At 43.1% G+C, this 11,907-nt stretch overlaps 1 protein-coding gene across 1 annotated transcript; it reads left to right on the top strand.

The window, feature by feature from the left end:
• Positions 1–6,541: 6,541 nt before the first annotated feature.
• On the top strand, positions 6,542–10,439 carry LOC120654484 (histone deacetylase complex subunit SAP18-like). Its single transcript, XM_039932024.1, has 6 exons — positions 6,542–6,773; positions 6,955–6,987; positions 8,737–8,847; positions 9,225–9,320; positions 10,003–10,074; positions 10,172–10,439. The coding sequence occupies exons 1-6, from the start codon at positions 6,660–6,662 to the stop codon at positions 10,202–10,204; spliced, it is 459 nt and encodes a 152-aa protein (XP_039787958.1). The 5' UTR covers positions 6,542–6,659; the 3' UTR covers positions 10,205–10,439.
• Positions 10,440–11,907: the final 1,468 nt, after the last annotated feature.

Raw genomic sequence — 11,907 nt, 5'->3', positions numbered from 1 at the left:
GTGGGAATCCTAACCACTTCGCTCGACACTGCTCCCAGCCTAGACGACCAAAACGGGGTCAAGATTCTTTGCAGAACAACAAAAATAAGGGCAAGAGACAGGCTAGTTTACAATGAAGGGTTGGAGGTACCCCACTTGCCGATCTTCTTGAAGGTGCACCGGATATGACGGGTATATTCTCTATTCTCAAACCATCTAGCCCATACTTTGCATATCAAAAGGGAAGTCTCATTACCCTCCTTGCTCGTATAACTCTCCTTGAAAACTAAAAAGAGTGGCAATCAAGAATACTAGAATAACACGCAGGATCATTACTAGCATGGTTGTTGCATAGCCATTACTTAAACATGTGCATCATGGGGCTCAATTACAATTAACATCATATGCATCTGGGAAGGGTTTTGCGTTTATCACCTAACCCTCCGTCTTTCTTTCTAGCCATGCACATTATTTAGGTTGCTATATTTTTACCTTGTCGTGTTGTCTGTCACTGACCAATGGTGCCACGACGAGATCTAGGGCCTCGTGTGTGCTGCAGCCATACATTTGTGCCACTAGAAGCGCGCTGGTATCTTGGTACATGTAAGCAATACCCCGACAATCCATTTTTTCGCGACATGAATATTGTGTTAACTTGGGGTTTTGATTCGGCCAACCAAAAACCATGAGTTTTTGGTATATTCTTCTGGGTCACTAACCAGCATTGCAATCATACATCTCCAGGATGCATCATTCTCATGGTCATCGAGCATATGCATCTCGCATCATAAGGTTTAATTTAATCAACAGTTTGAGCAAGAATGTCCTGGAGCAAAAACTCACCTTGATATCTTTTCTATCTAGATTCACCACCAGGTTGAGACCTTGATTCTCCCAGAACTTAGGACCTCTCTTCTTTACAAAAATCCTACTATATGTTATTACTAGAATAATCCACCGGTCTTTTCCAGCCGACTTTGATGGTGATTGTGATCTCATATTTTATCCACCGACTCTTGCTGCCAAGAATGAAATCCTAGAGCCTTTAGTGTGGAAAAACAATTGATTAGTTCACACATTCGCACAGTAATTCCTCTCGCTCATAAATTCATACCTTGTTTCTTGAACTTTCTTTAAGTTCTCAATCCTTATCTACAAAAGATCATATCGTCAACATCAACCTTCTCTATTGTGACTTAGTCCTGTTGGCTTTGATGGTTAGTCTACTCCTCTTCCCTTGAGAGTTTTTCGTTCGGAATCTCGGGACGAGATTCTTATTAAGGGGGGTAGGCTGTGACGGCCCAGGTTTTTAAATAGCCAATTTAGGGTAATTAGAACCAAATTATGCATCATGTGCTTGAATTGCTTGAAAAAGGATCTTTGTGTAATTATAAAAGGTTATATGTGTAATTATAATTTTATGCAAGGTCCTTTCTTTAGTTATGTTGAATAGGTTGTGTAATTATAATTTTTGTGGAGGGTGTTTTTGAAAAATTCAGTGCATTTAATGCATGGCAGCAAAATTTGCTTTTAAGTGTAAGTTTAAAGTGAATTTGCATTAAAAAAAGACAAAATTCCTTGGAATTCAAAATCCCTTCAATGTTTTTAATTTTAGCTCTTGAATTTTTGGTCAAATAAATTTTTGCACAACATCAAAGTTGTAGATCTTGAAAAATTGAACAACTTTAATGTTGGGCACTTTTTCATTTGAGCCCTATTTTAAAAGTTATTGCTTGTTTACATTCAGGTCCCTGAAAGTTTTGAAATTTCGTTTAGGTCCCTGTCTTCTTCCCCAGCTTCCCTCTCTGCTCTCTCTCACCGCCGACAGCGCCACGCCGCCCGCCGCCGCGCTGGGTCGCCCCCGGCCAACTCCAACTTCGCCTTTGCTTCGCGCTGGCGTCCACGCGTCGCGCCCCAGCTCCTCGACGCCCTCTTCCTTCGCGCTGGACCTCCCCTCCCTTCGCCACGCCCCCGCCGAAGCTTCGCGCGGCTGCCACCTCGCCGCCGCCGTGGCCCGAGCAGCGCAGCACCCCAGACCCTCATCTATCGCGCGCATCAGCACCCCTGGAAGTTCCACAACGCGTTCCCCTCGCTCTCTCGCACGCTCCCTGCCCAGACTCCCCAAACCAGCGCCGCCGTCCACCCGCAACCCCGGCGAGCTCGACGCCGCCGCGGGACCTCCACTGAAGACCCCATCTGCCTGCGCTGACCCCCTAGAAAGCTCTACCGTGGGCCCGCGTAGCTCACCGACCCATCCCCCTCGCCCAATTTTCACTGGAACACCCCGCCGCCGTTGAACATCCGCCGCCGCCGCCCTGCTCGCCGTGGAGCCGCTCCTCCTTCCTTCCTCTGCCCAAATCAAGCACCCCACTAGCTCCCTCATGTCGAGGTGAAGCTTCCTGGTCACTCCACGCCACTTCTACCCCACCGGAGCGCCGCCTCCGCCATCTCCGACCACCACCGGCCGCCGGAGCCCGCGGACCCGCCGCCATAGGCCATCCCGAAGCCACCTAGAGGTGCGCCTGTTTCCCCTCTTGCTTTTCCACCCCGATCCCCTCGCCGCCGGCGACCTGCGCCACCGGTAATGGCCGGCGCCCTTTGCTCTGTTCTTCCCCATCGGCCAAGGACCCCGTGTTAGAAGGAACAAAAGTGCCAGGGGGTTATTTGAATAGTCAGTGACTCATACGAATAGTGCCAGCAGGGACTCCTTTGTAATTTTTTGCAGTGAACTTTGAAATTCCATAGAAAATCGTAGGAAATTCAGAAAAATGTAAACTTGGATGTTTTGGAATCCTCTGGAAGATTTCTATGCAGTAGAACCATAATATGTTAGGCTTTAGTTGCAAGTTTTTGCTGTAGAATTTGATTTGTGTTACTAGTGCATAAATATTGGTTGATTTTATCTTTTTCTTAACTACTGTTTTAAGCCATGTCTTGGAGTGAAACTTTTATGGTAGTTTGTTATTATAACACTAGTATTTCTATAAAAATTTCATGATCAGTTCTCTGGTGTAGCTATTTATTTGATTTAAACCTTGTTTAATAGACTTTATTTATGGTAAATAGTTTATGTTAGTAATAAATCATGGAAATATTTCTCCATGTTCTTCTTGAGTAGCTTAGCTTGTCCATGAAGTTTGAGCCTCAGTTCATGGCTATAACAGGAGCTAAAAATGAATCTTGCTAATCTGTTGCCTGTTTTGCTTATTTTCTCAGAATTTATTTATGTGTAGGTAAAATCATGAAAAATTCACAGTAGCTAATTCATCCCTGTGTAGGCCTGATGTTAAATTTTGAGCTTCTGTTTTGCTATGGTTTAGCCTGTGTAATTCATTCTTGTTCTAGGTGTTATCTGAATGAATGAATTGTTGTGATTAATTGGCTACATGTCTTCGCATGATTTTTGCAGGGTAGCTTAATATGTTCATGTTTTGTTTAGGGTAATTTTTGTTAAATTTATTACTGTTCTTGCTTTGAGTTATTTGTTTATTAGCAAACATGAAATTAATTGCTATAGGAATCAACCACCACTCATTTTATGAAGTTAGTATAACTTGCTTGTGCTGTTGATCATGATGCCTTGTGTAGTTAGAAATGTTGAGTTACCACTCTATAAATGATTGTTCATGTGTGTTTATAATTCTGTTCTTGCATTACATATAGATACGACTGTCTTATCGGACGGGACGTACGAGCTGATCCCGGATTCCGAAGAAGGTGATTTCAAAACTCAAGTAAACACTGCTGAACTAACTGAAGCCCCGAACCAAAGTTCGGAAGAGCCTAGAGCTGAAATAGTTAGCGACTACCGAGAAGGCAAGCCCCGGACATAACCTATATTTCAAATTATTATCATTTACTGTTATTATTTACTTGTGCATCTACAGTTCTTAGGATTTGAATTGAAAACCTAGATGCATAATCCTAGGAACCTATGTACTGAACACTAGACCTGAGTTCGACTACTTGCTAAGCTTATAGGACCGGTAAAAGTCGAGTGATTGCCTGTCACTCGCGAGCTTTATAGGAATTGCTTGTTTACTTTCTGTTATCAATATAAGGACGACGGACGGGGGCGTGTTCGATATCATGACCTTTGGTGAGACCACGTCTGTGTTGATGAACTTGCTAAGGTCGCGGTGTGTGGTAGTGTTGGTTAAGTTTTTGAAAGTACTAGCCACATGCCGTAAATATGGTACGCGGTAAGCCTAGTAGCCGATTGGACCGGGGAGTGGATATAACTTTCACTCTCTCTTTAGAGATATGTTTTTAAATGTTATTGTTGATCAACACTACGACTTCAAGGGACAAGGGTGGACCGGGCACGGGTGGACCTTGGAGCCCTGTAGTCGGGGAGAGTGACCCTATCCACAAGCCGGAAAGAAAGGTCAACGGTTGCTTGGTAGCAAGGTTCAAAAAAACGTGATTAAACATCATTTAATCGAGATTAAACGCTAGACGGCAGCCTAACGTCTCGTTTAGGGCCTAGGCGCCCAATTAAGCGTTGGGCATGCCTAGACGCTGCGTCTACGCACTAGGCGGAGCGTAGGCGGCGCGGACGCGTGAAAAAACGACGCTAGACGTCGCTGGGCGGGAGGGTCGGGCGGCGGCCGCGCGCGCGCGGAAAGTGCGAGCAGGAAAAAAGGGCGGGCTGCGGGCGGACTGCGCCAAAACAGAGCGGGCGGCAGGGATTAGATAGGTACGAACCTTTTCTTTCCTCGCACACGCGAGGCTATGACCTGTTGTTGTTCTTCCGCTTCCTGCCGGTAGCGAGCGGAGCCCTGCGCCCCTGCTCCAGAAATCGCACGGCCTGGAGGGGAATCGAGGGAGCTGCTCAAGAAATCAGCACATCCTGGAGGGAAATCGAGTGCTGGTGCAGGCGGCGGCGTTCTCCTCGGTCCGTCCCCTGCGTTGTCGCCGGCAAAGCCATGCGCCCCTGCTGCACACCTGCGTCCTCTGCTCCTCGACATAGATCCAATCAAGGTGCTCCTACAATCTCTCCCCATGTTAATCCGTTAATTTCTCCTTCACTGGATTGTTTATTCTCTGTATGACTGCTACTGCATGGATGTCTGCTAGTGATACTTGCCTTGTTGGTTGATGAATTGGATCGGGGTCTGCAGTCTTCTAGTCTTTATGTGTGCTACCTCTGTATTACTTAGTACTTACTACTAATCTTGCTCTCAGCAGCACAAAAATAAATAAAAAATAAAAAAACACACAAACGATTAATCACGTTTAATCTACGTTTAATCTTCCTAGGCGCTAGTCAGTAGGCTAGCGCCTGCCTAGCGCCTAGCGTTTTCTTGAACATTGCTTGGTAGTGACTCGACGGTGCTTCAAGCGTGTGTGTTAGGTTTATCCTTGCAAGGTTGAATTTCGATTCAGAATCGTCCGCCTCTCACGATGAAATGAGACTGCTTAATCTCTTTGCCACACAGAGTAACAAGAGCAACAATATTATGATCAATCTTGATGTTTGCTTAGAAGTTCTACCATGATTGATTAATAGTTGCTTACATAGAATGGTTAATCAACTAGAATCTTGAAAGCTAAAACCTGAAAGTAAAGACATACTCTTTATTGCTTTTCAGCAAAAGGAAAACCAGAGCCTCACAAAACCTTGCATAGTCTAGATAAAGTGGGCTACTTATACCCGTTGACGGTTAAGTCTTGCTGAGTATTAGAATACTCAGCCTTACTGTTGAAACCCTTTTTCAGGTATGAGTCTTGAGGACCAGGTCGCTAGTTTATCCTATCCCTGCTCTTTGCATCCTGGCTGGTCCGTCGAATGGGATTCGTCTTCGGCCGGCAATGACCATGACGAGTGATACCTTGCTTGAGCTAGCTTGGTATACTTTTGCGACGTGTTATAGCCATCGTTGTCTCTTTCCGCTGCTTTCAAACTCTGAAGTTAAAGTTATGGTTTGTATAACTGCTTTTTAAAGTTTGTACTTGTAATAATGTTTTAGAACTAGTTTGTAATAACTTTTATGCCTGTGATGCAAAACTTGTGGTTGTAATATCTCTGGACTCGCCTTCGTGCGGGGTATGCTTGTTCCGTTTGAAGTGCGTTTGAGCTAGTGTTGCCTTTATGGTGATGCCCTGCGCACTTGAGCCGGGATAATTCAGACGGTTCTGCCACACATGTGAACAAGTATGATGACCAAGAAAATTTAGAAGAATAAGTTTGAGTACTTAAATGGTTTATTTGCAAGTTTAAAGATCGAGATGACATAAACGAGTTCCGATGATGGACTTTACTCATTTGTAAATAAGCAAAATTGGAAGTAGGCATGATTCCATGCACGCAAGGTTCAAACTAAATAGCCATGAAACTCAACGCTCCGTTTTAGTTTGATCTGTACCGTTTTTTATTTATATATTTATATACCATAATAATCATGGCAACGTGCAAGGATGGTGTGAACGTAGCATAAGGGAACTACTACTACGTAAGAACGGTGACGAATTTTAAGGAGAGGACCGAATTGCAATTATGTAATTTTCATTGAGCTCAGGGATGAATCTGCGAAGTTTAGGGGTTTATTTGCTTCGCTTCCAGACACATCCTCGCCGCGGACTCCCATCCCCACCTCAGACCTCACCTCACCCCGCGACGAATCGGCGGCGGCGGCGGCGGCGGCAGCGAGCACTAGAGACCCGGCTAGAGACCCGGGATGGCAGGCATGGGCGAGATGCCGATGAGGCCGGCGCGGCCGGGCCCGCTGATGCAGCACCGGGGGCCGCCGCCGATGGCGCGCCTCCGCCCCGAACCGATAGACCGCGAGAAGGTCAGTTCCCCCCTTGCTCCTGATCTCGCTCTTCCAACCCATGGCTTGGCCATCGTGTTGTGCTTCTAGATGTAGGTGAATAACGATGTGCGATTCCACGGCATTAGGTTAGGTTTTGCATCAAGTGGAACATGAATCTGTCTGATTACTCACTGATAACATGCTGTTTTTTTTATTGCAGACCTGTCCTCTCTTGCTCAGGGTCTTCACAAGGGTATGCATGCTTGTCCTTTTGTTTTTGCCCCCTCTAATTTTCTTGTTGCATGTGCTGATTAGTACTTTAGTGTGTTCAAACTTGAGAGGTTGTAGTGTTCTGGAATCTGGATCCACTTATTCTTGTTTGTATATGGGTATATGACTTCAACTTATGAATGGATTTCATGGTATCAACGGCCCATAGTGGAATTGTCAGAAAGCTTTTCATTACTCATTGAACTGGTATTTACAAAAAGGCATTTTACTGCCAGTTTACTAGCACCGGGAGTCCTTTTAGAAGCATGGACTGCACTTTGTTGGCTAAGTAACATTGCATAACAGTATAACTGTTCGCAAAAAAAAGCATAACAGTATAACTGTTCGATGGTCAAACTAGTGAATGACAATCAGCGAAATTTAGCTAAACACTAGGACGTACATACTCAGTGGCATAAAGGGGAACAAACATATAATGTGTCCGACCTGTTCTAGAATGACTCCGGAAAAAGCGGGTCTTCTTAACTAAAGGGAGCAAACTGTTTGTTATGTTGAGATGTCCGCACTTTCTTATTTAATTATTTATAGAGCTGTTGACTTGATGAGCACAGTAACCTTTCTTACAACTTTTAAAATTTGCAATTTATATAACTTGGCTAATCTGCTCAAGGAATTGTGATCTATGAGCAAACTTTTTGTGGTATCCTATCACATATTTAGCTGCTCTGGGAGCTTACTGCCTTACTGGGTTAATTGGTGCTGTTCAATGGAACTATATTGCCAAGATATGAATTCAGAAGTTGTCCACCGATCATTCTCAATGTCTCTTGAGAAGTGCGGTTGCAATATCAGACCTTAGGACATATTTTTTATGTGAGTGATCTGCATAAATTTATTCTGGATCCACATGTTTTTGTTTGTATATGACTTCAACATTTGAATGGATTTCATGGTATAGTCGGCCAGTAGTGGAATTGTTAGAAAGCTTTTTCTTACTCATAGAACTCTGGTACTGAAAATGCAATTTATTGCCAGTTTACTTGTGCTGGAAATCCTTTTATAAGCATGGGTTGCACTTTTTCGTCTAACTAAGATTGCATAACAGTATAACTGTTTGATGGTGAAATCAATTACCAGGGAAGCTTGGTTAAACACTAGGCTGTAATTACATAGTGGCATAAAGGGGAACAAACATAATGTGGCCAACCTTTGGAATGACTGGAAAAAGCTGACCTGCTTAACTAATGGGAATAAACTGCTTGTTATGTTGAAAGAAAAAAAAACTTGACTGGTGGGAAGAGTCTACTCCCACAGTATTTCAATTAAGAAGGAATCCAACCTTCTACCGGCTGAGAACCACCATGAACGCTTCACCCTATAGGGCCACACCGTAACATGCCCTGCAAGTTAGATTTTCCATTTACATGTAGCTATTTATTGGGCAAGGAATTGTTTTCTACGAGCACATTTTTTTGTGGTATAATTAGTTAGCTTCCCTGAAAGCTTACTACCTTACTGGGCCAACTGGTGCTGTTCAATCGGAACTATATTGTCTATTTTAATTCTGAAGTTGGTCGCCTATGATGTTTCTTGAAATCACAGTAGCAATCTCTAACCCTAGGATATAAATTTTTATGTGAGTAATCTGCACAAATGTAATGCGGGTGATAGTACATGTCGTGCATATCTTATCTTCGTACATGTCTTGTAGTAAAGTTCGATGAGGAAACACTGTGTATTCAGAAAATTGATCGTTGGTGACTATTTACAGGTTGCTGGCCATCACCAAAATGAAGAGTTTGCGGTGAGAGGGAAGGAGCCAAAAGATGAAGTTCAGATTTACACATGGAAGGATGCCACGCTCCGTGAGCTCACAGACCTTGTAAGTCATTCACATGTTTTAGTTGCTTGTGACATTTTAAGGAAAAATAAAATGTTGGAGGAGAATAGATTTTCATGTCTTATTGATATGCCACTGGTGATGAGTCGGTTAAGAGAGACCTTAAGGATTGGAATATCTCTAAAGAGATAGCTTTGGATAGGAGCGCTTGGAGACTAGCTATCAATGTGCCTGAACTTTGAACTTATTTCTTTCGGGTTTCATCTCTAGCCTACCCCAACTTGCTGGGGGAAAAAGGCTATGTTGTTGTTGTTGTATTGATATGCCACTGGTTGTGACAGTGACAAGTGGGGCCTGAGCATGCATGCCAAGTAGGTCTATTGCACTTCTCGCAATCTTATTATGATTGTCTTTTTCAGGTAAAAGAGGTTGCTCTTCCAGCAAGGAAAAGAAATGCTAGGCTTTCTTTTGCTTTTGTGTACCCAGACAAGAATGGCCGTTTTGTTGTCAGACAGGTAAGAGTTCACTCCAGTTTTGACTATCTTTGCCATAACATCCTCTTCCCTTCATTTACAAGTACCGCATGATTCACTTGTACCAATTGGCAAATCTATCCTTCTAAGGATGTATCAATTATCAAATCAACCTTCTAAGGAATGAATTGATGAATCTGTAACTGTTGCTAAAATGTGAAACCTCCTCGGCAATGCTGATGCCACCACATTCCCTTTTTTATGATAGCAAATGTCAGTTCTTTATTTTTGACCAAAGTTCTGATGTGAAATGAACTTGTGTCGTTAATGCAAAAATGAGAAGCCCCCTTGGTGTCAATACTGATCCATGAGCTATCATTATGAGACTGTGTCTATTTAACCTTTCAGTAATCTCAATTATTCTTCAATTAATTAATATCATGTTGAATTATTTACTGCTGCTGCCATCATACAATTATGTTCTTAGGTATTACATATGCAACCCAAGGCATTAGCACAACTTTAGGCTTTCCATGCGTGTATTGAAGCTACTGCACTGTTCACATCAGGGTGGTCTTGAACTTGTTGCTAAAATGCTGCTTGTTACTTTGTTAGTTCATCCAAACTGCTAGCGATCTGCCTACTTGTGCAAAGTTCTCTATGCAACTCATGTTCCATTGCATTGCTAACCTTTCATAACTCCTGTTTTGTCGAATATTTGAAGGTGGGTTCGACCTTTGCATATGGTCATGGAAGAGGGGATGATGCCAAAACTCTGGCAGAGCTCGGGTTCCAGGTTTGCGCCAATGCTGTATTATGTGCCTTTCCTGATTATGCCTTTCGTCAATGCTGACAATGCACAAATTGCTCATCTATGCTGCCTCGTTCTGCAGATTGGTGATTACTTGAGCGTTGCAATCATGTAGACGATGCCCATGCTGAACTCGATCACTGCACCGGACTGGATGTAACTGTTGTGACGTCAAAAGCCCCAGGGGGGCAAGGGATGAATCTGTGTTAGCATTAGGGAATTGGAACCAAAATTGTCTGTAATACTGGTACGATCAAAGTTCACTAAACATTCTGAACGCTCAAGGTGTCTGGTGTGGTTGCTTGTTAATATGGTATGGTACTTATATCTTGGTGCCTGGAGTTTGCAAATCTGAACATCGTGTGTTTTCCACCTGTTCGGCGGAAATTAGGACATGAATGCCGCACAAAACCGCCGGCAAAAGAATTTGACGGTTCCAAACAGGAACACTCCCTTGTCCTACGTACGAGATTTGTAACAAGGAGTGGGATAAATCACGCATGGCAGTATGGCACATGGATTCTGATGCAGCAAAGCTTCAAAGCAGCAGCATCCTCGCGTAGTCCTCAACAACGAGCCTCTGCTCCTTGTCGTACGAGTACATGACGCTCACCATCCTTGCGGCGTTCAAGCAAGCGTGCATGAAGCTGAGGGAAAAGGTCGTCCTGCTGGAGCACTCCCTGTTGAGCTCCTCCCGCTCCCTCGCGATCAGCCTCCGCATGTGTTGTTCGGCGTCAGCTGGGGTGCAGCTAGGGTTCTCCACCAAGTACAAGTCCCTGTAGGATCCATCCAATCCTTCCTGTGCTTCATCCTGCAAAGAAAATTTAAATGCTGAGGCCTTGCTGCTAAATTTGCAGGCAGCTTATTTGGATTTGAAATTTTTTAATATGTGTATAGTGAAAGAAACATCTAACAATTGAATCTTCTGCTATAGTTCTTTCCTTCATGCTGATTTCACATTGGCTACCTTTATGTACAAAAATCAAATAGAACCATAGAAGGAACCGCCCTTGATTTCATAGAGGGAATTGTCATTGACAGTTTGACACATTAGATGACCTGACCTCATGTTGACTCCCTTCGAGGCCATATATAGAAATTAAGTAGAATTGTTTCTTATTTCTATGAGCTCACCTGTGTCTCTGAAAAGTTTCTTTTTCTGAATAAGTTCAGCATTTCAGTCCAGTTTAGCAAAGCAAATTCCTAAAGTTATATAGAACAAAGAAGGTGAAATATGAGGTGTCTATTCTGGTCAATCAGCGCTATCCTGTTCAGTGATGTGAGTTGTTACGAATTGAATCTCAATCCCACCCTTGGAACCAAAAACAAATCCTATAATCTGAACCATTATATTCACTTTGCATCTTGGTCTGATCCTACTCAAGGTAACTATCAAATCCTATAACGCGCAGTGCTGTTTTAACTTGCATCTTGGTCTTGTGTGACTCATGGTAACTATCAGTTCATTAGTTACCCCTTTCTTTAATTATTTTGCATTTTTCTTTACTGTGGAATCATGGTTATTGGTATGGAGATTCTAGAGCTTGTCTTGCTGTCTTGTTTTTATGTAGTTTGAACCCTAAAATCTTACGTTAGTATGCTTTGCAGTTAAATTGACCTACTAAGCATGAGGAATACAAGAGTAACTAGCTGGGAAAAAAAATAATGGACTATTCTCGTAGCTCAAGGCAGAGCTCTATTTTTAAATGTAGACTTCATCCACGTGTATTGTATAAAATTGAAAAGACTGTAACCTTAGTTTTCTTCCACAGTTTAAATGTAGTATGAAGCATTGCTCAAGAAAAAAAAACAAACTTC

The sequence above is a fragment of the Panicum virgatum genome, chromosome 1N (genome assembly GCF_016808335.1).
Source record: "Panicum virgatum strain AP13 chromosome 1N, P.virgatum_v5, whole genome shotgun sequence".
Taxonomy (NCBI): Eukaryota; Viridiplantae; Streptophyta; class Magnoliopsida; order Poales; family Poaceae; genus Panicum; species Panicum virgatum.
The sequence above is the reverse complement of the archived record's forward strand: the minus strand, read 5'-3'. Positions and strand labels throughout refer to the sequence as shown.